A 25,576-nucleotide genomic window follows, 5' to 3' on the forward strand; every position below is an offset into this window, starting at 1 on the left:
CTTTTTTAATTCAGGACTAAATATAAGAAAGTAAAACGGTTCAACTATATTGGCTGGAATTTGCAAGTTCCAAAAGGAAAAATAGGTTTCTGTTTGGGGGATTGCTACCAACAGGAGGGCCTCTCTCCGTAGATACTAACACCCCATTGATAATTATTAGGTTGGACAGAATCTAGTCTAGGCTGAACCCACTGACGATGGGATTTCCAGGACAAGGAAGTGTGAAGTGGGGAAGGGGCAATAAACCTTCAATCCATTTGGGAAACACCCACCTTGGTCTGGAGGAAATGACAGTTGGTGGCAGCTGAAGAAAGAAAAAAAGGGCCCAGTGACAAAGGACTGTCATTTGCTTCCAAAGACTATTCATGAATAAAAATGTAAATACTTTTTATCTCTGCAGCAAGACTTTGTAAAAATGTAAACATTAAGCAGTTTAAAAGTGATTTTATGGGTTTTCATTTAAGACATTGTAGAATTAAGTGACCCTTTGGGAATGGAAATGGCAAAGAATCAGGGATTACTAGAAAAGTATCCATGATGCCAATGTGAATTATTATACTTGCGTCCCTTATGTTAATCCACACATGTGTATAAAGTTATGGAATTTTAGGCTGAATTGTTCATACTCCCAAATTACCAAAAAGTATTAGAAGGCCGAAACAATGTTGCACGGATTGCAGAGTTGGAGTGCTATGCTCTACATAAAATATGTAACCTGTGTATATCATTTGCTAAGAGATTTCAACTGTATAAATGTACCATTTGTGGCAAAATTGGATTTTGGCTAAAATAACTGTGGGAGGTTTTTTGAACATTGTAAACTCACACCATAAATCTGCCCTCCTTCTTTGAAATCCAACCAGTTGAGAGCGAGGCAGAGACTAGCACCCCTGACCAATCCCATCAGTTAGAGGAGTGCTTAACTAAGCCTGCCCAGCATATACTTGGATCATGTCACTGTGCATTATAAATAAGTGTCCCTGACAAGACTTTAGACAGACACTCTCCTGATTTTCCTGCGCCGGCGTTCCTGTTCCATTCATCCCTCTGAGTCCAGATTCCAATTACAAGGCCAAAGCATTGTTGATCCTACTCCAGGGCCCACTGCAAAACCCAAGCATTGACGATCCTATCCCAGCAAGGTCTCAATTCTGAAATCCCACTAAATTCCCAAGTAACCAAAGGGGAAAGCTGTGGTACCTTTTGCAGCCTGGCTTGCTGCCCACTAACTGTATCCAGAGGTACCTGTGCCATCCAGTGACCACAATTACCATCCGGTGACCCGATCCTGCCCAGCTGTCTTTTGCCCAGCTGTCCTTGGCCAGGCGCGCTGCCGTGTAGTGACAAGAACCGGTTAATGGTCCAAAAATCCCAAAACTAAAAGTGGACTGTTAGCATAATCCCTACACCATAATAATCCATAGTCTACATTGTCTTGCATGTGTCCTTATCCCACTCTCTAAGCCATCCTATCATTATCCTGGTAACTTGTTAAAACTGTCAGAATTCTGTGTTTTTGCCCTTGATCTCCAAGCGTTAGCGCCACTTTCCTCTTCATTTCTGTCTTGCATAGATCATAAGTCATTAGCGATATTGTGTATAAATAAATGAATTTTCCCTAAAGAAAAGGGTTACACTGTGTGAAGGGCTACTAATGCAGCGTAACCTTTATATTCACGGGGGGCGTTCCTCTTTTTTTAGCCATTAAATCTAGTTTAAGGTAAATTTGCCTTTCACTTTTAAAAACAGATTTTCTCTTTTTCACTGCAATATGTTCCTAAAAACGAACCTCACTACCTTCCACATCTCTCTCAATTCACCAGCTAGAGACCTATTTTCACCTCTAGGTTGTACCTGTGATCTAAATCTATCCCTCAGCCCACCTAAAAAGCGTACTCCAAATCAGAGTATTTCACCCGTTTTTATTAAAAACCGTTAGGGTGAATTTACACGGAAATTGAAAGGAAATGCAACTTTACACTTGTCATTTTGCTGCAACACGTTTTAAACTTTCCGTCAGTTTTCCATTGTATGCTCTTTGTAATCCAGTGCTGGTGATTGTGAGTGTCTATGCACTGTTGCCTTAGTGAGAAATTGTATTTGCATTGAGTTTTAACCACGCATTAATTATTTGTCCATTTCCGAGTGTCATTTCATAACATTGCAAGGGATTTACGATGTGTTTTTCACTCTTATTTGGTGAGGGAAGGTTGGATTTGGATTTCGTTTCCTGCATCTTATTCCTGATTACCTGCTGTGCCTTTCTGTCCATTCCGAATTCAATTATTTGTGGGTTGAGGGAGCATTGCAGGGGGAAATCCTAACTCAGGTACTGTCTCTCCTAAATTAAAAAATGCTCCTATTCCCTGGTTTTTTATGTATGTTACACTAGAAGGTTAAACCAAGTGTATTGCCTACATCCTCAATGTAATTATCACCCCATTGGTGATTGCTGCCTCATATTAAAAATTGTATGATTTCTTTTGAATTTTAAAATAAATATTGCATTTTACCAACCAGCCTGGTCCATTGTGACACGGGGTATTTGAAAAGGGGGTGTGATACGAGTTGTGTGCCATCTCAAACTGAATCTGCATAAAATAAGGAGAAAAGCATCTCAGTTGTGCGTTACATACTAGGCGGAGACTAAGGTGTGTGTCGCCTGATTGAAATCCTTAACAAATTTAGGGGCTTGTTAGTCGGGATTGAGTTTGGTCACCACCTGTGCACTCTAGCAAAGCAGACTAACCTGCAGGGTAGTGATACTTTGTGTGGTTGGAATACTGTGTTACACTGTACAAGCGCCTCCCAAAAACAAATACGCTAAGTACCAGGCCTGTGTCTAAAAGTAAAACTAAAATCAACCCCAAAATAGACAGAAAAGCAATAGAATACAGGTTACCCTTACATAAATTAATAAAGATAGAACATGTCCAAAATGACTGTAGTAGAAATCAATATGGCTAGGGAGCACCTTCTGCACAAGCTATTTGTCAGAGGTGAGTGGCCAGAACAGGATGAAAAAGTCTGGCTGCAAGAAATAACACAACAGGTCACTGCCATGAACCTGGACTCATGGCAGGACAGTGGCCTATTACACCAAGCTTTGAGTGAATTCTATATGACCCCAAAAATTAAAGAGGAGCAAATCAGAATTGCCAGAATCACGGCCTACATGTATCTCCAAATGGGAGTGATGCGGGAAAGGCATGAGGAAAACACAACTCTTGCGCAGAATCAAGTTGAACTGTTAAATAAAATCCAGACTGATCTAAATTTAGCAGAGCAAAGATTACAGAAGAGCCAAGAGTTGGAGGTAGAATCTGGAAATGATGTCATAAAATGAAAAGATTTGGCTCTCCAACAGCAAAATAATGCAGATCAAGAGACCCAGTAAGAGGCATTGAAAGAGGAGTGTAAGGAAAAGGTTGACTCTCTGCAAGAGAGTCAACAGAAGTTAAATCAACTGATACATTTTAATAGAGCTTGAGCAGAGCAGATAGTTACCTTACAAGATGAGATAAAAACATTGAAAGAGGAAAAGAATAAATGAATTATGAGAGACCTCCACTCTCGAGCAGAATTTGACCAAGAGTGCTAGAAATTCAATACCGCCAAGAAACAAAGGGATGACCTGGTGGGACAGAGGGGCACCCTAAGTCAGGAGAAAGACACCCTAGGCCAGGAAATAAGTTAAAAACATATATACAAGGAAGTGAGTTAGCCCTCCAGAGACTAAATGAACTCAAAACAGAGTATGGGAATTTACTGGAGCGCGCCAGACAGGTAGAATGTGCCCTGGAAGAGAACACCCAACCAAAGATGCACAAACTGAGTCTCCTGCAACAGAAATGGTCTTATTATTTTCAAACCATACAGGAAGCGCAGAGAGACAATGAGGCCCTCTGTGAAAAGAATGATGGGCTCCACAAACAAGTGGCAGCGCAAGAGCGGGTCATAGAGGCCAGTAAAGCCATGATAGCTGAGCAAAAGTCTAAGATCTTTGCTTATTATTAAGAAGTAGGGGCTGAGAAGGACAAACTAGCAAAGTTGGAGAAAGAGGGTGTTAGATTTAATCCTAACTGGAGGGACCCTGAACAGGTAGAGGGACAGGGTAACCCCTGATCATAGCATAAGGACCTCTATACTAAGGGACTCAAACCCATTTAACACTTTGTACACGGCTGACTTCATGGCTGCTGGTTCACATGAGCTGGAAACAGTGAGGCCTTCAGAATTTAATAGACCAAGCATGATGGAACTGACAGGTCAGCGCCCCCCAGAAATTGATGGATAGGCTTCCCTGTATAGATACCCAAACATTAAGGCTGATGTCTTTGACAAGGAAGTCCACTATGAGGGGAGAGTCCAGTATTTAGACCCCCAGAAATACTACCTCCCAAGGGACCAATTGGTTCAATTTGATGAAAAACTGAATCAAATGAGGCCCAAAAAGAGCATCCTGAAGACCTCTACCCAATTAGGGCAGTGGGGGATATTCTGCCAACACTGGGAGCAGGGAAGTGTCAGAAGACTACTCTCCTGAGCACCACAGGAATAGAGAAACTAGGCCCCTCCATTCGGCAAGCCCCTCTCAAGCTCACAGAATCAGGGAGCGCCTAGATGATCATGAGGGGACCTCAAGTAGTAGCGCCTCTGAGTCTGAGGGTGCGTGGACTTGGGTGACTAAGACAAAGAAGGCAAATAAACTCCAGAGAGTTATGACAAAAGACCCCATTAGGCAGATTAAGGCCATTAAGAGTGGCATAACCACATACCATAAAAATGCAAAATATTCTGTTTGGGAACACCTGGAACTCTATGAGCAGGTGATTGACACTTTTCATCTGAAAGACAACCAGAACTGCATAGAGTATGTAAAATGGACCTTCTCCCCTGAGTACTCCAGCTTCTTTGCTGGACTGGAGGACCAGGACCATTCAAGATGGTCCACCTACAGGGCGGCCATCTTGAAACACTTTTCCGCCCAAAGAAACCCGCAAGAGGCTTGCAAAGTGGCCTAAAATCTGCAGTGCGGGGAAGATCAGGCCCCACGAGAATGTGTGCAGGAGCTCAAACGCGCCTTTGCGCAACCCACTAGAAGGGTGCGCACGGATAGCAGGGAGTTTGTAACCACCTTCTTTCATTGCCTCCCAAAGTATATTATGACCCAGCTGGTAAGGGATTTCCATGACAAAAGATCTCTGGACTGGATCATAGAGCAGGCGACCCACATTTATGAGGTCTAAAAACCTGCAGAAAATCAAAATATGGCTAAGAACCCCAGACCAGCCAACACTCCTGCTGCTGCTAAGGTGGTGGAGGTGAAGGTTGCCCCCATTTTAGACCTAGAGATGGGGGGCGCCTAAAAATGTATCTACATAAAATCAGCAAAATCAGAGACCCAGGCAGCCTTCAGGGCAATCTCAAACAGGTGGCAGTCAGGGAGGTAATCCCACCAATGAGACCCCTAACTCCCCTGATTATATCAGTCCCTGATACATGGGCAACCGACCAATCTTGGGGTACATATGGACTCCCCCATCCCAAGGGAGGGGATCCAATCAGGTAAGTACTACCCCGGGAAACATCCGTCCTAACTTCCCCCAGGAGGGCAGTAATTCCCCAAATGCGGGGTTAAGTTTCTTCCCTCAAACTCACAAAACCCCAACCTGCAGGACAACCCTCTTTTCTTTTCCCGCTTTCAGGAAACCAGACAACCCAATCCAGGAGAGGGGAGGCCAGGGGTGGAGGGTTCCCAAAATTCACCTTATTCAGGGTACTACGGGAGAAGGGATAGTTACCCTTCCCGTGATCCGCCTAGAGTTGACCAGAGACCCCTGTACCAGCTGGAATGGGTGTCCCAACTGGAGCGCCAGGTCCAGAACCTAACCCAGGATCTGGGCCGCATGTTGAAGGCTCTACAGGACCCTCAGATGAACATGGGGGCTCAGAACCCCACAAACCAAGGGTCTGGTACCCCAGAACAATGATGGGGTGAGAACCCTGACAACTCACTGGTTCCAGAGGAGGAGGCACGGGAGGAAGAGAGGTGTAAAGCCTTAGAGGAAGCTTCCTCCCTTACTTGTGAAAAGCCCCTGGACACCCAGGAACCGGAACAAAAATCTTCTGCCCCCGAAAATCTGCAACCCAAGGAACAGAGGGTGGGTATGAGAAATAAAGCATTCAAAAAGGCCCATTTTGTGGAGGAAGTTAGTGTCCTCCAATTTGAAAGGGAATAATCCTTTGAGGATTCTGGAAAAAAGATCTTCTCCTTCAGGGACAGAGGGGACTCCTCCCAAAGAAAAATGGGTCCCAAGAGATCTAAATGAAGACTGTGTGGGATTGGGGACCAAATCAGAATCGCCCATCCTTGAACTCCAGAATGAGCATTTAGGAAATCCAATAGTAACAGGCGATCCCAAACCTCACAAACTAATTCTGTTGACTGCCTCCAAAAAGTGTGGGGGTGGAGGGAGCGCGGCGGGCAGCCCAGAATCAGAAAAAAGGGAGCCTGAAATTCCCCAAATATCAGAATGTAACATTTTTCTTTCAGATCCCCAAACTCCAACACAGAATTATGCCCAAACGATCCCTCTGTCGGAGTATAAAATAAGGAAATTGATCACCCAGCTTGCTCAAAATGCATATTATCTTTGCCCATTGGAGGAGAAAGAGGGTAGATTTTATGCCCCGGACCAGGTGCAAGGGCAATTTACATTTTCGGCGCTGGTGGACACTGGATCCCAAGCCACTCTTCTGTCAAAAAGGGCCTTTGAGCAGCTAAATTCAGAAGTGGGGAGAGATACCAGATCCCCTCTCGCCCCTCTTCCTGGACAACTCCAGAACTTCGATGGGAATGAAATTCCTCTCGAGGGGACCGTGGATCTGGAAATAAAAATTGGACGACACAGTGTAACACCTGGTCATAGTCGTGACTCCAAAGCACACACAGTGTCTACTAGGAAGTGACATCCTGCGCAGGTTGTCCCCCCTAATACTGTGTGAATAAGGTCCTCTGGACTCAGACCAACAGGCCAATAATATTGAAACAGAGTGTCAACCATGTTAGTTTAAATTGGCACATGGTTGAACAAAAACCTGATCACATTCAGTTTCATTTCCAGAACAATCAAATACCTGACGTGACAGTAATTGCTGTAGGACAACAAACTAGTGACGGGAACTCCTCTCCATTCCTGAAAATCAAGCTTCCTTCCAGTTTCAAGTGGCATTCCACACTGCAAGGAAATACTTTGAAGTTTTTTATTGATTCACAATCTGAAAATCCCAATTCCATAGTCAAAAGTAATGAGAAATCAGCTCAAAGTTTAGCTGATATTTAGAAAATTAGAGAATAGTTGTTCCTCCCTATTCAGTTAAATGAGGGGCAGGAATATGTTCTCGCCTGAGTGTGCGTAAAGAACGGTAAGAGCTTCATCAGCGAAGCCATGTTCGGAAAGCTCCCAAAAGATCCAGCCATTCACACATTTAAATTGATTGGTAAGTGGGGAATGGTTCTGGAAACTCCCAATTCCAAACCTCTCCTGCCTAGCAGGTGTATGCTCAAAATGTATATAGGTAACAAAAGCATAGAACATAATTGTTGGGTGTGAGATGTCCCTGCTGTATTTTATTTAGGCAGTGGCATTCTCAATCGTTTTGCCATTCATTTAACCTGATAAATTACAAAGCCTGGTCCCGAATAGGGGGCATTGCCATGGGCTCTGATGATTCAGAAAAAGCATTTTGGTCAACCCAATTGCTGCCATATGCAGTTGAAGTTCAAATTGGAGAGGAGGGCAACATCCCAGGGCAGACCCGACTATTCCCATTTGAATTAAAAATTAAGAGGACAGAAACTGCAAAATCCTGACGCATATGTACACCTCAATGCCCATCTCCAACAGCAGGGGTTAGGGTTAAACCCGACACCATTAGTCAATATAGAACACAACACCATTCCAATATTGATGGATAACAGCGACCTTTTGAGTATCACTCTGGGCGCAGGCACCATTATTGGAATGGCGGTTGATGACCGACATTTTTCCATGGATATAGGAAATTAACTGATGGGACCAATCCCCAAAGACAGTGACAATGACTTACCACCAGACAGGATCTTCACCCGGCAAGGTGGGAATTTCCTGGTGTACCCTTCCTGCCCTTACGGTGAGGAAGAGGTGACCTGTGACATCAGGCAGGATGAGGTGATCTTCCAGGTCCACATTGACAACCTCTCCTACCTGAAACCCTCTGTCCAGGTCAATACTCTAACCAGGGACCTGTCCACCCAGCTGGAGGAGGCCGCTGAGAAGTCTTTCCAGGCTTTAGGCAAATGGTTGAAGAACAGGTCGACCTAGGTGATGTCTGTGAGACTCTGGAGCAAAAGTTGAAACCGGTGTTCTTAGATTTTCAAGATCTCTTTGCGGTGGACTCGTACGACTGTGGTCGCACCGAAATCCATACTACAACAATTCCCACGGACCCTGGAATGACTCCAGTGTTTGTGAAGCAATACCGCTTGCCTCTCGCATCCATGGAGTCCCTGACGTAAATCATCAAAAACCTTGAGTCCTGTGGGATAATTAGTCCAGTGTCACGACCCGTGACCAAGAACCCCACTGGCATGGTCACATGCCAGGTAGGGTTAGGGCTCAGGGTTCATTTGGGGCCCCAAGGGCCTTGCATTTTCACCGGGGACTCTCCTGGAGTCAGTCCTGGCACCTTTGGCGCCAGGCTCATATTTGGAATGGGACTTGAAGGGACTACTTTTTATGTGGAGGCTTGCAGCCAACATGGAGGCACCCACACAGTCTAGTCCCTAAGAACCAGACTGTGCGGTGCAGTATTTTAGGGTGTGGTAGCCCGGACTACTTTACAGGGTAGACTATATAAACCACACCCAAGCTAAAGAATGTGCTTCGCGTTATTCTGCAGCCAGCGGCGTAATGCTCACCGTGTTCAGTGACCAGCACCCGGCGTTCCTGGAATCGCGGACCTGCAGAGGAGACAAAAGAACATCATTAGCAGTTCCAGCTTACCTGCAGTCTTCCATCCTTCGATCCCAGCTGCTCGCGGTCTTCCGTCCCGTTGGCAGCATCTTCAGGACATCGCGCTTGCACCGGAACGAAGCACCTAGGGAGGAGAGAAAAAGGGACAACGTAAGACAGGTAACTCACGGCAATCTCAGCAGCAACCAAAATCTCCTCACCTAGCTGGGCATATCTTGGCCGGTTGCACTCTGGAACTCAGTGCGCCCAGAAAGACCATCGTAACCTGAAAAGTAATAAAGTATACAGGTTCGCCCAAAAAGACATTAGCGCGCTGCACTTTGCGCTGAACCTACCTTTCTTCATACGCTCTGCGTCCATAAATCCCGGCAGGAGGCGAACCCAAGCAGCGCGCCCAGCGAACCTCTGCATGCCTAAGGGGGAAACAAATCAGGGAAAGACATTAATAGCCCGAAAGAAAGCAAAGGCCCTCTAAGACTACTATAATCGAACTTACCTCTTTAAAGACACTTGAATGGGTTGGCATCAGTGAAGTTAACTCAGTCGGCTTCAACCCGCAGAAACTACGCGCCCCTGCGCAGAAAGCAAGACGGAGAGCACGCCAGACATCTTCACAAGGTGAAGAGGGGGGCATTCAGGTCGAGTCCAAAGGGCTGGTGGGAGAAAACGAAATCTGAACCTAAGCCCAGTCCTCCTGTGTTTTAAGGCCCACCTGCCATAGAAGACATCATCCCAAATTGAGTACATCTGGGGGGAAATCCGGCAACCAGGGCATACAGGCGTCCCCGTGGATATCAGGTGAGCGTAACATCCAGTCCACAGCACCTTTAATGATCTGGTGCTGGGGATTTTAAAACCGAGCGGCCAGTGGAGACTCTGTGCTGACCTGAGGGAGCTGAATGAACGGGTCCACAAGTCCCGATAGCCTCTCCCCTACATTGACATGGGGCTGGTCCAGATCCAGAGGTCAAAAGTATACACTGACATTGGCTTGACCAATGGGTACTAGCCCGTGCCTGTCAGTAGGTAGTACCAATACAAGCTGGTCTTTACCTTTGGGGGGCAACAAATTCAACATCTTCCTACATAAGGCCATGCCCGACTTGAGTGAAAGGGGTAACCTGGCCTATGTGGATGATGTCCTGATAAAAAGCTCAACTGTGGAGGAACACATAGCGGAAATCCGTTATGTTCTGACACAGTTGAGGGTTGCCGGAGCAAAACTATCCTTCCAAAAGGTGCAGTAGTGCAGAACATGTGTCAACTTCTTGGGACATGAAATCACTCCAGAGGGTCTCTGACTCCAGGAGAATAAAGACGAAGCACTCCTAAAACCAGAAGATGAGGTACATCAAAAAGGATGAACAGCTCTCATGGGTTACGCTGGGTCCATGCTTTGCATTTCAAAATGTTATGATCTGGCTGCGAAGGAAGTGTTTGAGGCCTAACTGCCTGTTGTACCAGAGACCTGAAGAGAGGTGCATGTGTTTTCAACATGTATTAGGCAGCTACGTTGGTCTCACTGCACTTGTTGGTCAAGAGATGCCTCCCTTAGTCATGCGGTACTCCAGAGATTGATGGTGTAGGTTGAGGCTCCCTCACTTCCCTCCTCCAGTTTCTGTGCTTCAATACGATAACATGGGGCCATTGGATTCAACAGCAAAATGACGGCATGCTGCCATATCAGTCATAGCACATCACTGTTCTAAAGACAACTTCAGTCCTGGTAGATGGGATTTTGTTATAAATTGGTTTGAGAGTCGCACTAAACGTCCTATTTTTGCAAGACATTCGAACGCTTTTGTGACCCTGTTGGGACTCCATCATTTGCAAGTTATTTACCTATACGTTGTATTTCACTTTTCATCCATTTTATTTTTATAACGGATATATTTTGAAAAATATATTGTGGGGCCCTTCCCTTATTGGGTGTCTTTTATGAGTGTCTACTGTACAATTCTGCCACTTAAGAAAGTCGTGGTACCAGAGGCGAACGCTCTCTAAAGCAAGTAGGTTGACCTAGCTGGATCTTACGCAGGCGGAAGCATTTAAGGGTCCTAAATAAAGGTCTAAAAGTACAGGTTGTTCACTCTTCATATGTAATTCCTGTAAGGAGCATGTATAGCATGGACATTGGTCAACACTGTTCCACAAGCCTTACTGGGGTGACAAGACTTTGAGTGCAGTGGTTTTAAAAACTGCGATTCTGAAGTCTTTTATTCTGCGTCTTTGCTATTGCACACTTACCACGCAGTCATAAAATTCATATTTGCTCAATTTGGCTGTGAAAGGCCTGCCAGTGGCAATCTTAAATGTAGAGGGAGAGGAGACTACCACAACCATACCTACTACGAATGCTTACCAAATCAGGTACCCTCTAAACGTTTAGTCTGCCTCTGCAACGGAAGGTGCAGAAACTAGAGAATGCCAGGACGTGGAAAAGGTCCTGACGTTTCTGCTGCGCCTGTGACGCAGATGCAAGTCTGGTGGGAACGTTGGACCAATCTATGTCGAACGTGTACAGTGGGATGGGGCGGCAATGCATCTACAAAAAAGTATGTTTGTCACTTACTGAGCCATCCCCGTTTTATTGCAGATGAAGGAGCTTTAGTCCGAGCAGCCAAGCAACTGCGTTTTGTATTTACCGGAAGAACCCCCGACTCTGTCATCATAGAATCTGTGAGTACACTTCAAACGTGATTCACTGCTTTTTAGAATTCAAAGAAATGTGGTCTTCCAAAAATTCCGTTTGTGATTAGCCTTTTATCATCCAAATGCTTCTCTGAACAATCAAACAAAGCAGTCATGTTTTCTTATTCTTCTGGTGCTTTCTTAAGGTGTGTATCTATTTTAAATTGTTACAAACATATGTGCGTTGGTTTATTCTCATTAATCGCCTCAAATCTCTATCATTTGGCTTTGATTCCAAATGTATATACTTAATACTTTTCTTCCTCCTCCCTAATTATTGTTGAGTTCTGACCTTGCAAATGTATAGCAACCTTATAAAGGAGACTGACGTCCGTTTGTGAGCTCTTTCGCTGCACTGTATTTTCACAGTAGTCCGAAAACCTCACAAAGGGTTGATGTCATTTGATGTAGTTTGATGACACCCCTTAATAGGTTTCCTAATCACCAGGGCACATAACATTGAAATGAACGAGTATCCTGGCAGCTCTTATTACCTTATATTTTTCCTGTATGTCTTAATGTGTACTTTATTTCGAGGGGATTGGGTCCTCCGACGTATTCCATATCTATGACATGTAATCACCACAGCTGTGCTGCTTCGGAAACTTTTTTCGGCGTCTGCGTCCTGCGTCGATGACGTCGATGCGCCGTCGTCGAGGACCTCCTCCGACGTCATCCGATGTGATAAGTAGGACGCACAACGCCCGTAGCCTCAGTTCCGTTTTTTCCGCGAACGTGTTGCTTCGTGAATCTCAGTTAACGCCTCGACTCTTTGGAGTTCTGTTCTTCTCGGTTCTTCGAACCTGTTCTTTTTGTGAAAATCCTTCGTGTGAAGATGTCTTCTACTTCGTCTTCGACCCCGCGTCCGGGTTTCAAGAAGTGCGGGGAGTGTGGGTCCAAGATGTCGGTGACGGACTCGCACGACGCCTGCCTCTGGTGCCTCGGGGAGGCCCACGACGCAGATGACTGTATCGACTGCCAGTCGCTCACGTCCAAAGCCTTACGCGAATGTAAGAAGAAGTTGTCGGTAGGTCGGGTGTCCAAGCCCCGGAAGTCGAAGTCTGCGGGGCTTTCGACGGATGATTCGAGGGGTGACTCTCCGCGTCATCGTCGGAAGTCTCGTGGGTCTCCTTCTAGGAGTCGGTCTCGCCACTCCTCAGCCTCTTCGAGGCATTCTCGGAAGCGCCGACACCGGCCGTCTTCCAGGTCCTCTTCGGAGGACTCTGCCCGGCACGTCGCTTACCCCACCAGGCGTGCGATGCCGGAGGAATGGGCTTCCTTCGGGAAGAAAATGCTGGCGATTCTTGAGTCGCAGGGTACTAAGACGTCCGCGCCCCCGAGTGGGGTCGGTCGTGAGAGGTCGAGAGACACTGCTCGCAAGAGTGGTCGGCATGAGTCACGGGAGAGGTCCCATTCAGACAAGGAGACTCGTTCTCGACGTACCCGTTCCAGGTCCCGGTCCTCGACGCGTTCGAGACCGTGTGCACCTGTGAGGTCTGCGAGGAAGACATCGACGTCTGAGGCGTCAAGGGCGTCGACAGGCTTTCTCGAGGCTCCGGGTCCGAGGAAGTCGTCAAAGCCGTCGATGCTCAGGTCGTCGAGGGACACGCTCGGGGCTCCGGCTTCGAGGGCTGTGTCGCCGCCGCCGCCGATGCTGGCGGCGCTGCATCTGACGGCGACGCCGATTTTCTCGACGTCGACGCCGATTTTCTCGACGTCGACGCCGATCCTCTCGGCACCGATGCCTGTTCTGTCGGCGCCGATTCGCTCGACGCCATCGACGCCTTTCGTGTCGGATGTACCCCGTGGCACGGGGGAACCCCCTAGGAAGGCTCTGGTTAAGAGCAAGCACTCTCAGGTGCCTTCTTTTAGCCACCTGGAATATATTTCAGAGGCGGATGAGGATTCTGATGGCCTGGTTCCTAGTCAGGTTCCAGATGAAATTGTCTCGGGCCATAGTCAGTTTGACGATTTGAGGCAGTCACTGCATGATGCCAGTGTACTGGACACCTCTCCGGAGGTGGAGTTTTGTAGGCCTGAGCCTGGCTCTCATGCTGATTCCTCGTACCGGCGCCTTATGGCTAGGGTTTCTGAGTACTTGTGATGGTCTGCTCCCCCAGGGGAGTTTGTGCAGGATGATCTGACGGACATCCTTGATGTTGGTCCCCCAACTGACCCGGTACTGCCATTCCATATGGCTTTACAGAGAAGGGTGGCGGCGGCTTGGACTGCTCCGGAGAGTCTCCCGGCGGTGGGCATATCCTTGTCGCGAAAATACCGTCCAGCCAGTAGCGACCCCTGCTACTTGACCAGGAACCCCACTCCGGAGAGTTTGGTGGTGCAGGCGGCTACGGCCCCGGCAAAGCAGGCGTCTTACCCTACCATCCCTCCTGATAGGAACGACAAACGTTTTGATGGCTGGGCGAAGAAAGTGTTTTCTTCTGGTGGTATGGCGCTTCAGGCGGCCAACTCCATTTGTGCCTTGTCTCGTTTCACACACACTCTGTGGAACTGTGTTGCGTTAGCGGCTGAACATATTCCCGAAGGGGACGAACGGGATGGTTTCCTTGCTATGGTCCAGGATGGTAAGGATGCCATATGTGAGTCCGTTCATTCGGGTTTGGACTTAGCTGAATGCGTCAGTAGGTCCATGGCGGTGAGCACCGTGATACGCAGGTTTGCGTGGTTGCGGAAGTTGGGGTTTGCTCCTGATGTGCAGTCCCGGCTCCTCAACATGCCCTTTGACGGTGAACACCTTTTTGGCAGCAAGGCTGACGAGAGCCTTGAGAGGTTGCAGACCTCAAAAGCTGCAGCGAAGTCGTTGGGCGCTGCAGTTCGCCAACCTCCGCCTTTTCGTCCTAGGGGACAGCAGTCGAGGGGTGGTTCCTTTCGCTATTACTCGTCCTTCAGTAAAGCGAGAGGAGCTGGCAGTCAAAGAGGCCAACACAGGGGTACCAGAGGTGGACGACAGGGTACCCGTGGTGCCAAGGCCGCTCGGGCAGTTGCCTCTTTGCCCTCAGGTAACGCCGCAGCCGCTCCCACTCAGTCATGAGGCCATGTCCCATGGTTCGCCGGTTGGGGGAAGGCTGGCACAGCATCTTGTAGAGTGGCAAGCCATTACTTCAGATGTGTGGGTTCTGGAGATCATAACCCACGGCTACTGTCTTCCCTTTCGGCACAGGCCTTGCGACAATTCACCGGGGAACCTCTCTTTGCAGAGTCCGGATCCGCTCCTTGCGCAGGAAATTCAAGCCCTGCTGGAGAAAGGCGCCATAGAACTGGTGCCTGTAGCGGAGAGTAACAAGGGATGGTATTCCCCTTATTTTTTGATTTCGAAGAAAGATGGGGGATTGAGACCCATCATGGACTTGCGCGGTTTGAACAAACTCCTCAGGAAGGACAAGTTCAAGATGGTTACTCTCTCTCAAGTCCTCCAGGCCCTTCAGCTTCAGGACTGGTTGGTGTCACTCGACCTCAAGGATGCTTACTTCCATGTGCCGATCCATCCCAAGAACAAGAAGTACCTGAGGTTCGCGGTTGGCGACTCACACTTTCAGTTTCGGGTCCTGCCGTTCGGATTGACCTCCGCCCTGAGGGTTTTCAGCAAGCTCATGGTGGTGGTGGCAGCGCATCTCGGGCAAGGGGGGATTCACGTCTACCCCTACCTGGACGATTGGTTGATCAGGGGGAGCTCTCCCGAGCAAGTCCTGGATCATCTGTCCGTCACCTGCCACTCCCTTCACAGGCTGGGCTTCTCCCTCAATTTAAAGAAGTCCCATTTGACGCCAACACAGCGGCTCCAGTACATCGGAGCAGTGCTCGACACTTCCCTGGGGCAGTGTTTTCCTCCCCAGGTGAGGGCTCTTCACATTCAGCAGATGGTTCACACGTTTGAGCATGCCCAGATGCTCCCAGCGTTCGAGTTCTTGAGGTTGCTCAGCCTCATGGCATCCTGCATTCTTCTGGTGCCAGAGGCTCGCCTGCGGAAGAGATCTTTGCAGTGGGCACTCAAGACGCAATGGTCGCAGTCCTCCGGCAGGATGTCGGACCCGGTTCAGGTGCGGACCTTCTGTGGTGGGCCGTCGAAGGCAACTTGATGAAGGGGGCTTCATTTTGGCTTCCCTGGCCGCAGGTGACGTTCGTGACGGATGCATCCCACACGGGATGGGGAGCTCATGCCAACGGGCTGACAGTCGGCGGTCGTTGGTCTCTGTCGGAGTCCAGACTCCATATCAATCTGTTGGAGCTGAGGGCCGTCAGGCTAGCCCTGAAGGCTTTTCTGCAGACTGTGCGAGGAAAGAGTGTCGTGATCCTGACCGACAACACAGTGGCCATGCACTACCTCAACAAAAAGGGGGGGGGCAGGGTCACTTCCTCTGTGCAGGGAGGCGATGCAGCTCGAGTTCTGGGCCATCCAGCAGGAAGTTTCGATCTCGGCAGTTCATCTGGCCGGAGACAAAAACGTGACGGCGGACGCTCTGAGCAGGCAGAGCGCGATCTCTCACGAGTGGGAGTTGGCTCAGGAGATTCTCCTGGAGATCTTCGCCCTTTGGGGGACCCCTCAAGTGGATCTCTTCGCCTCCAGTGTCAACCGGAAGTGTGAAAGGTTTTGCTCGCGGGGATTTCCTCCAAAAGGAGCCTTAGGAGACGCGTTTGTGGTGGAGTGGTCATTCCCGCTGCTGTACGCGTTTCCTCCAGTCCCCGTCATCCCGCAAGTGCTGCGGAGGTTACGGAAGTTCGGTTCCCGGATGATCCTCATTGCTCCGGCGTGGGCTCGGAGGACGTGGTACCCGGACCTTCTCGACTTGTCCATCTGCCCTCCACGTCGTCTTCCCTACCGAGACAATCTGCTCTCACGGGAGGGGGGTCAGGTTCTCCATCCAGAGGTCAGATCCCTCAACCTTCACGCTTGGCTTCTGAAAGGTTGAGGTATAAGGATTGGGACCTCCCTGAAGACGTGATGGAGGTGTTGCTTTCGGCCCGAAGGCCAGCAACAAAGTCTCTGTGCCGTTGGCGTAAATTCTGCGGCTGGTGCAGAGTTCAGAATGTGGATCCTTTTGCATGTGACATCCCCATGGTTCTGTCCTTTTTACTTTCTTTGGCCCACAGGGGCTTACAAGTGGGTACCATTAAAGGTTACCTGGCGGCGCTGTCCATCTTTAAGCGCTCGTCTGAAGAGGTGTTCTTACTTTAAAATCCCTTTAATTTCACAGTTTCTGAAAGGGCTCACTAATGTGTTCCCTCCATCACCTTTCCTGGTGCCCGGTTGGGATTTAAACCTTGTTCTTAAGTTTGTTATGGGTGCTCCGTTTGAGCCTTTACATTCTTGCCCTTTGAGGCTGTTAACTCTGAAAACTGTGTTTTTAGTTGCGGTTACTTCCGCTCGCAGAGTGAGTGAGTTACAGGCACTTTCAGTTAAGCCACCCTTCACTGTATTTCACAAGGACAGGGTTGTCCTTAGAGTTCGTCCTTCTTTTCTTCCGAAGGTAGTGACGGAATTTCATTTGGCCCAGTAGGTTGTTCTTCCGGCATTCTATCCTCCTCCGCATCCTGGTAAGGAAGAGGAGAGGCTCCATAGGCTTGATTCTTGGAGAGCTTTAAGCTTTTATGTTTCACGCATGTCCCGGGTCAGAGTGGACGATCAACTCTTTATTGGTTACGCTGGAAAGCGTTTGGGGCAAGCTGTGACGAAACAGAATTTGTCTCGCTGGATTATTTTAGCCATCTCGGAGTGTTACCGCTTGGCGGGTAAGGACCCACCGGCTGGCTTGCGGGCCCATTCTACCAGGGGTGTGGCTGCATCTACTGCCCTGCAGAGGGGTGTTCCTATTCGCAACATCTGTGATGCAGCCACCTGGGCTTCAGTACATACATTTGTATGTCACTATCCCTCGATTCCATCCGAGGACAGGATCTGGCCTTTGGCAAGGTGGTCCTTTGCTCTGCTATTTGATTGGCTATTCTAAATTTTGATTCTAAATTCTTTCCCTCCTCCTTGCTCTGGTACTGCTTTGGGAGTCTGTCATAGATATGGAATACGTCGGAGGACCCAATCCCCTCGAAGAACAAGTTACTTTCTTACCTGGTAACGTTCTTTCGATGGGATGGTCCGACGACGTATTCCATATCGCTCCCGCCCTGCCTTCCCCGCTGCAGAATTTCTTTTGCGATTGCAGCTTACGTTCCGCAAGGCTTTGTGTCTGACTGGCAGTTGACTAATGTCACACGTTCTGGGGGGAAAAAACTACAACTGAGGCTACGGGCGTTGTGCGTCGTACTTATCACATCGGATGACGTCGGACGTCGGAGGAGGTCCTCGACGACGGCGCCTCGATGTCATCGACGCAGGACGCAGACGCCGAAAAAAGTTTCCGAAGCAGCACAGCTGTGGTGATTACATGTCATAGATATGGAATACGTCGTCGGACCATCCCATCGAAAGAACGTTACCAGGTAAGAAATTAACTTGTTCTTTTTGTATAATTTATTGGGATATGCGGTCCGTTAGTATAAGGAGACTTTGACGCAATGTATAACTTGTGAAATCTTTGACATCTGATCTGTTCAAAGTGTATCACTCGTGACTTCCTAATACAACAAAGTGACGGCTAATGACCCCGGGGACATGGTACACTTTGTAATGGTCAATTCACTCTGAAGGCAATGCTCTCAGCACTAACGGGCCCATTTTAATTGTGGGCGTAAATGTCACGGGAAGTAATAAAGAGCAAATTACCTTCCTCTCAGTGATGTTGTTTCTGATGGATTAGTCATTCATCTAACAGATTAATAATCTTGGATAGTCTGATTCTTTCTCCAGTGCCAGCTGTTCTCGGAAACCATTTCAGCCGCCAGGGGGTGCAGCACAGCTTCGTGTCAGCTCCGCCTGGTGCCGTTGCACATGCACACTCAGACATTACATCGAGGACAGTATATGGGGAGTTGCTGAGCCCCATAACCTAATTTCTACCCTTTTCCCTAGCACTCGGCAGCTAAGGGGCTGCAGAACAGATGAGGTGTACCACCTATCCACCAAAAGGAGTAGGTTGGGAAGGTGATGAGGAATCTGTGGGAGGAAGGATTAATACGCCAGCAAGAACATTATCGAGCTGCAAGTCATTTGTTTTAATGTATTCCTTCTTCGCACAGATTGCTCATTTTAGATAAAATCCCATAACAGTACACAAATCTGGAGAAGGGAGAAAGACCACCTACAGCAGAAGATGGCTCGGCCAAAGAGAGCATCCTGACTGGATAAAGAATGTAGGCACTAATATTTGGCAATTGTGTGCCACAAAGCCCACATAACTGCTCGACAGATGTCCAAAACAGAGACCCACCTTTGCAGGACAAATGTGGGCGCAATATTGCTCTTGGAATGTGCTCTGAAAACATCAGGCACACCCTTCCGAGCAAGATCATACAATTCACAGATGCAATGCAGGGAATGATCCATCTGGATAGGGCCTGCTTAGTAACAGCCGTGCCTGTGCAAGCACCAGCATAACCCACAAAGAGCTGGTTATCTTTCCTGATAGCCGTCATCCGAGAGAAATAGGAGCTGAGGGCCCGGCTGATGGAACCGCTCACCCATCTTAGAGAGATGAGGCAGAGGAAAAAACACAGAAAGATTGATCTTTTGAAAGCTATGTCATTTCAAAACAACCTTGGGCTGGGAGGACAGTCTCATTCTCCAAGTCACATTCTCCTTCGAGAAGACCAAGTATGGGGGTTTAACAGATAGAGCCTGCAACTCACTCACCCATCAAGTGTGAACACTCTTAAACACAAATGCAGTGGCCCAAATGGTGGTCCCATAAGAAAAGTAAAAACTAAATTTAAATCTAACTGAGGAACAACAAATAACTCTGGGGGAATCTGGTTACCCAAACCGCCCACAAAATGCACAACAATTGGGCATGGAGAAGACAAGCCCTACTCTGGGTGTCTTTTAAAGACCAAGTGGCTGCCAGATACCCCTTCACACTGCTAATATGCAGGCCCGGAAGGCTAAAGAAAGCAGGTAATCCGGAGCAGAGTAAGTTGAACAGGACGAATGGTCCAGATCATCCCCACACACTAAGTCTAAACACATAGGCCACCTGCAGGCATATATAGACTTTTATAGCAGCAGGCCTCCAAGCACAAAGGAGTACATCCAGGATGTTGTCCAACAAGTCCCACTCCTTATACCTTGGCCTCTCAGCAGCTAAACATGAATGCTCAGGCTCCTGAGGCACAGATGGGGGGTGGGGGAGGCGTTTTGGTGGGAGAGCAGGTCCCCCCTCTTTGGTAGACGCAGGGCAGACTCCCTGGGTTTTACCACCTCTGGGCCAAGTTCAGATTGATCAAATTAACGTGGATCCGATCTTTCGCTGTCTCCTGGGACCCATTGCAATGGTAGGGACCAGCAGAAATGCATCACATGGGTTGAAGTTCCAATTGACAACAAATGCTTCCTGCTCCCCACTGACCTCCCTGCAGAGGAAATTCCCTGGACCAGAACAACTCGCACTTCCTATTCGCACTGGAAGCAAAGAGATCCACTCTTGATGGTGAATATCTCCTCCAAAACTTCCTGGCAGAGCTCCCACTTATGAGAGGCTGATGTCTGTCTGCTAAGAGTCACCGGCAGGGAACATGGCATGCCCACAGTAAAATCTTGCAGGTGAGCACCCAAGCAATTCAAGGAAGTGTCTGTGACCACCGTCAATTGGGGCAGATTTTTGTTCTCACAAGGACCACCACAGGATATCTCGAGACACAGCGACTGAATTATGCAACAGGTTTGACATGACACCCTCGATATGCGACACTGACTTTGAAGTAGCCACTGGAGCAACCTCCTAATAAATAGGCTTCCACCACAACCAGGTTACATGAAGCGCAGGAGGCCCGGAAAGGATGAAGACCAGAACCAGCCTCTGGGACTGAAGGAGCTGGACCATCTAAAAGGCACTCACTAACTCATCTTCTGGAGAGAAACCCCTGCACAGACAGGTGTCCAAGACTACTCTGATGAACTAGAGGGCCTGGGACGGCAAGGACTTCTAGAAGTTCAGAGGGAAGCACAAACTGTGGCGAAGGCTGCATGTGCAGTACAAATTTACTGAAGCGAGGTCCGGGTGGCAATCTTGAATAAGCAAGTCATTCAGGTAGGAGATGTGGATCTTCTCTCTCCTGAGACAAGCTACCACCCCACCCCAGCAGTTTGGTGAAGACCATGGGTGCTCAGGAAGGACTGAGCAGCATAAATCCCCAGCCAAATCCCCAGTTCAACACAGTTCTTCGGTGTGCTTGGCAGTCAGTTCCACAAGCTGACATTGTTGGCCCAATCTCTGAGTGACATTCAGGGTCCTCTTCTGTTGACATGGGCATGCTGTCTGAAACCTTAGCAGTAGTAGCAGACCGGCTTGCCCCTCTTAGGAGGCCTACGCTATCTACTCATCCTTCCCAGCGATGGTTATGATATGATATATGATATGATATGGCATTTGTAACGCGCCTATACACAAGTGTTCCAAGGCGCGACGAGGCAGGGAGGGGGGAACAGGGGGAGGACAGACAACGATCCTACTAGGCCAGGCGTCATTCAGACCGCGCAAGTGCAGGGGTAGGGGGAAGGGAAAAGTGCAGTACAGGGTAAGTAGAATAGAAATAAATAGATAAATAAATAAATAGGGCCAGCTGGTGGCAAGTGCAAGATAAGTGCAGACAAGTGCGGGAAGGGGGGGCTGTAGGGATACAGAGACAGTCCCGCAGTGCAGGGGTTGCCAGGGAGGCAGTGCAAGTGGAGAGTGGCTGGGCCCAGGACTGAGGTCGGTGAGAGTGGCCAAGTTTCAGATTCAGTGCAGAATTTAGTGAAGAATTTAGCAGGGGGAGGGAGAGAGAAAGCAGAAGCAAAGAGGAAGGTTTTGAGGTGCTTCCAGAACCGGAGATGGTTCTCCTCAAGTTTCAGGGAGGCAGGAAGGCTGTTTCAGAGGGAGGCTCCTGCCGCGGAGAGAGATCTACCCCCAGCTCGTTGCTTCGAGAAGCGGCTGACCCTGAGGGAGTTGGAGACGGATGAGCGAAGGGCTCGGGAAGGAAGATATTTAGGAAGAGAGAGTTGCAGGTATTTAGGCCCCAGGCCCCAGAAGGTCTTGTGGACAATGCAGAGGGTTTTTAACTTAATCCTCGCAGCCACTGGGAGCCAGTGTAGAGATTTCAGTCCTGGAGAGATACGGTCCCTGGGCTTGAGGCCAAGGACAAGTCTCGCAGTTCTGTTCTGGATGAGTTGCAGAGGGCGGAGAGTGGAGGCAGGCAGATTAAGTTAGAGACTGTTACAGTAGTCCAGCTTCGAGAGAACCAGGGCTCGGGAGACAGTGAGCTTCTGGGGGAAGGAGAGGAAGGGAAGAATACCTCTAAGGAGGTGCAGCTGGTAGTGTGACTTCTTAGAGACGTCAGATATGAGGAGAGAAGGAGAGTGTGGAGTCAAAGATGACCCCGAGGTTTTTTGCCTTGCAGGTAGGAGCAGGAAGAGGCCCAAGAGAGGCTGGCCAGAGAGCTGCAGGGAAGGAGAGAGTGGGTGTGCCGATGAGTAGAATCTCGGTCTTACTAGCATTAAGGCGGAGGTCGTGGGCAGCACACCATTCCTGGATAGCAGACAGACAGTCAGAGATGAGGGCAGGAGAGGAGGAGGCCGAGGGTAGCCTGAAAATGAGCTGGGTATCGTCCGCATAGCACTGAAAGTTGGGGCAGAGGGCGGCGATGCGGTGGGCAAGAAGTGCCAGATACTGGTTGAAAAGCCAGGGAGTGAGATTAGATCCCTGGGGAACACCACAGGTGGAGAAAAAGATGTCAGAGAGGAAGGACCCAAGTTGGACCTGGGAGGGTCGATTGGAAAGGAAAGAGGTCAGCCACGCCAGAGCCTGACCAGTGATACCCAGGTTATCGCGGAGACGGTTGAGCAGGATGGCATGGTTGACAGTGTCAAAGGCAGAAGAGAGATCGAGCAGAATGAGAACACACGGAGTGTTGGAGTCGAGGTTCAAGAGCAGGTCATCACGGATGTTCAGGAGAGCAGTTTCCGTGCTTCTGGCCGCTCTGAAGCCGGATTGGTGGTCATGAAGACTACCAACAGCTTCAGCATGGAGGTTAAGCTGGAAGATGGCCAATTTCTCCAGGAGCTTGCCCAGGAAGGGAGTGATGGAGATTGGGCGATAGTTAGCAGGGCAGGAGGGGTCGGCAGAGGGTTTCTTAAGAGGGTGCACAAGGGAGTGCTTTAGGGGGGATGGGAAGACTCCAGAGGCGAAGGAGAGGTTGCAAAAGTCAGCCAGGGCAGGAGCCAGGGAGTCAATGTGGTCCTTGATAGTTTTGGAGGAACAGGGGTGAACCTGTTTAGAGGAGACTTTCATAGATCGGACTTGTCTGGAAACTTTGTCAGCAGAGAAAAGGGGAAAGGCAGAGAAGGAGGGAGGAGGGGTGGCTGCAGAAGGGCCGGAGGAAGAGCAGGGAAGCGAGGGAGGGAGGTGATAGGAGGAGAGTGAGGACAGGATGTCCTGAGTTTTAGAGATGAAGTGAGAGGCCAGTGCAGTACAGAGGGCCTGGGAGGGGACAGGAGAGGTAGAGACTGCAGCAGGGGTGGCAAGCTCCTTGCAGATTTTAAAGAGTTCAGCCGAATTGTTAGATGCCGCAGAGATGCGGGCTTGGATAAGGGCTCTCTTCTTGGTGAGAACGGAGAGACGGTATTGCCTTTGGAGCAGGCGGCAGGCCAGTTTGTCAGAGGATGAACAAGAAGCACGCCATTTCCTCTCTGCCACCCTGCACTTGCGTTTTAGGGTGACGAGATCCGAATCATACCAGGAGTTACATTTGCTTTGGGCTTCAGGCGGATTCTCATGACAGGGGCAAGGATATCAAGAGTATCAGAAATAGCAGAGTGGAGCAAGGAGAGGGCTGTGTCAGGGTGGGAGTCAGCCGAAGGCGGGGGGTGGGGGGGGAGAAGCTGGCAGCGAAAGCCTCAACTGACACGCGCTTCATGGGTCGGATGACCGAGAAGGTGGGTGGCAATGATGAGGGTGGCTTGGCCTGTGGGGTAGGGAGGGTGAGGTGGGAGGATAGGAGAAAGTGATCACTCCAGGAGAAAAGAGTGGAGAGAGGGACTGAGAGGGGAAGGTCAGAAGAGATCAGAGCATCAAGAGTGTGCCCTGCAGAATGAGTAGGCCCAGATGGGAGAATAGAGAGTGAGAGAGAGTCGCAGAGGTCACGAAAGAGTCCAGTGGGGGGATAGGAGGCATCTAGGTGGATGTTGCAGTCACCAAGAAGGAGGAGTTGAGTGGTAGTGGACAGGAGTGAGGAGGAGAGGTCAGCCCACTCGGAGAGGAAGGAGGAAATTTGACCAGGTGGCCGATAGATAGTAGTCACGGTAAGGGAATGGCTAGGAGAGTCGGCAAACAAGGCATTGAAAAGAGGAGTAGGTCTGCGTAGGAGTGACAGGGGCAGGAATCCACTCAGGGAAGATAAGGGCAACACCCCCCCCCCTGCACGGTTGGGCCTGGGCATGGAGAGGATCTTGTAACCGTCAGGTAGGAGTGTGTCAAAGCTGGTGACAGAGCTGGCTGTGAACCATGTCTCAGTGAGACCAAGGACGTCAAGGTCCAGTTCCTCAAGAAGGTGACAGATATCAGAGGAATGCTTGATGGCAGAACGAGAGTTAAGAATGGCAATGTGGAGAAGGTTGCCATCCTTGAAGGACTTCCGGGGAGGGGTACAGATCAGAGGTACGCCCTGCGGAGGTGTAGAAGAAGGAGGTGAAGAAGGGGCAAGAGAGGGGGCAGGGAGGGAGGATAGAGGCAAGGTAGCCGAGGACAGAGGAGGGGGGACAGCAGGAGAGGAGAGGAAGTTGATGAGGCGAGGGAAGCGTCTATCAAAGAGGTGAAGGTTGGCCTGAGGGCCTTGGACCAAGACGGTCCCATTAGCGTAGACATTAATGATGGCCTTAGAAGAGTGGAAGGGGGGCCAAGAGGACATCGCAGCGGGTGCCACCATTAATGGGAGAAGAGGAAAAAGGAGAGAGCACAGAGACCATATGAAGGGTCCATAGGTCAGGCAAAGGCACAAAAAAGAGGATGTCAGTGAGAGTTTCCTTAGAGCAGGCACTAGTGTAGGTGTCAGCGATAGGGAGGCCTGGGTTGGAGACCAAGATGTCCTTTTTAAACTTTTTCCTACCGGATTTAGTGAGAAGAGCAGGATAGTCAATAGAGAAGCAGTTAGAGAAGATAGGCGAGACAGAGAGCACCATAGAGTAGGAGGGAGTGGGGGGGGGGAAGACAGACGATGTGAGAGCCTGCAGACAGGAAGAGAGCGGCAAGCACAAGTTTACCACATTTAAGAACAGCAACAGTAATGCGTTTTAGGTACACAGTGGAGAGTCCACCTAAGTTTGAGAATCCTGCGAGGGGAGAAAAACCCTAGTTTACCACATTTAAGAACAGCAACAGTAATGCGTTTTAGGTACACAGTGGAGAGCCCACCTAAGTTTGAGAATCCTGCGAGGGGAGAAAAACCCTAGTTTACCACATTTAAGAACAGCAACAGTAATGCGTTTTAGGTACACAGTGGAGAGTCCACCTAAGTTTGAGAATCCTGCGAGGGGAGAAAAACCCTAGTTTACCACATTTAAGACCAGCAACAGTAATGCGTTTTAGGTACACAGTGGAGAGTCCACCTAAGTTTGAGAATCCTGCGAGGGGAGAAAAACCCTAGTTTACCACATTTAAGAACAGCAACAGTAATGCGTTTTAGGTACACAGTGGAGAGTCCACCTAAGTTTGAGAATCCTGCGAGGGGAGAAAACCCTAGTTTACCACAACTGTGGAACACAGTGAGGT

General features: G+C 49.2%; 1 protein-coding gene across 4 annotated transcripts in view; it reads left to right on the plus strand.

Moving 5' to 3' along the window:
- ATP8A1 (ATPase phospholipid transporting 8A1) overlaps positions 1 to 25,576 on the plus strand; it is a 1,730,029-nt gene that overhangs the window by 706,013 nt on the left and 998,440 nt on the right. For all 4 annotated transcript variants that reach the window (XM_069631739.1, XM_069631741.1, XM_069631738.1 and 1 more), the window contains one exon: positions 11,614 to 11,696. In XM_069631739.1, coding sequence (XP_069487840.1) covers positions 11,614 to 11,696 — 83 coding nt within the window. The remainder of the gene's footprint in view (positions 1 to 11,613; positions 11,697 to 25,576) is intronic.

This window comes from Ambystoma mexicanum, chromosome 6q (genome assembly GCF_040938575.1).
Source record: "Ambystoma mexicanum isolate Mex_15411 chromosome 6q, UKY_AmexF1_1, whole genome shotgun sequence".
Classification (NCBI taxonomy): Eukaryota; Metazoa; Chordata; class Amphibia; order Caudata; family Ambystomatidae; genus Ambystoma; species Ambystoma mexicanum.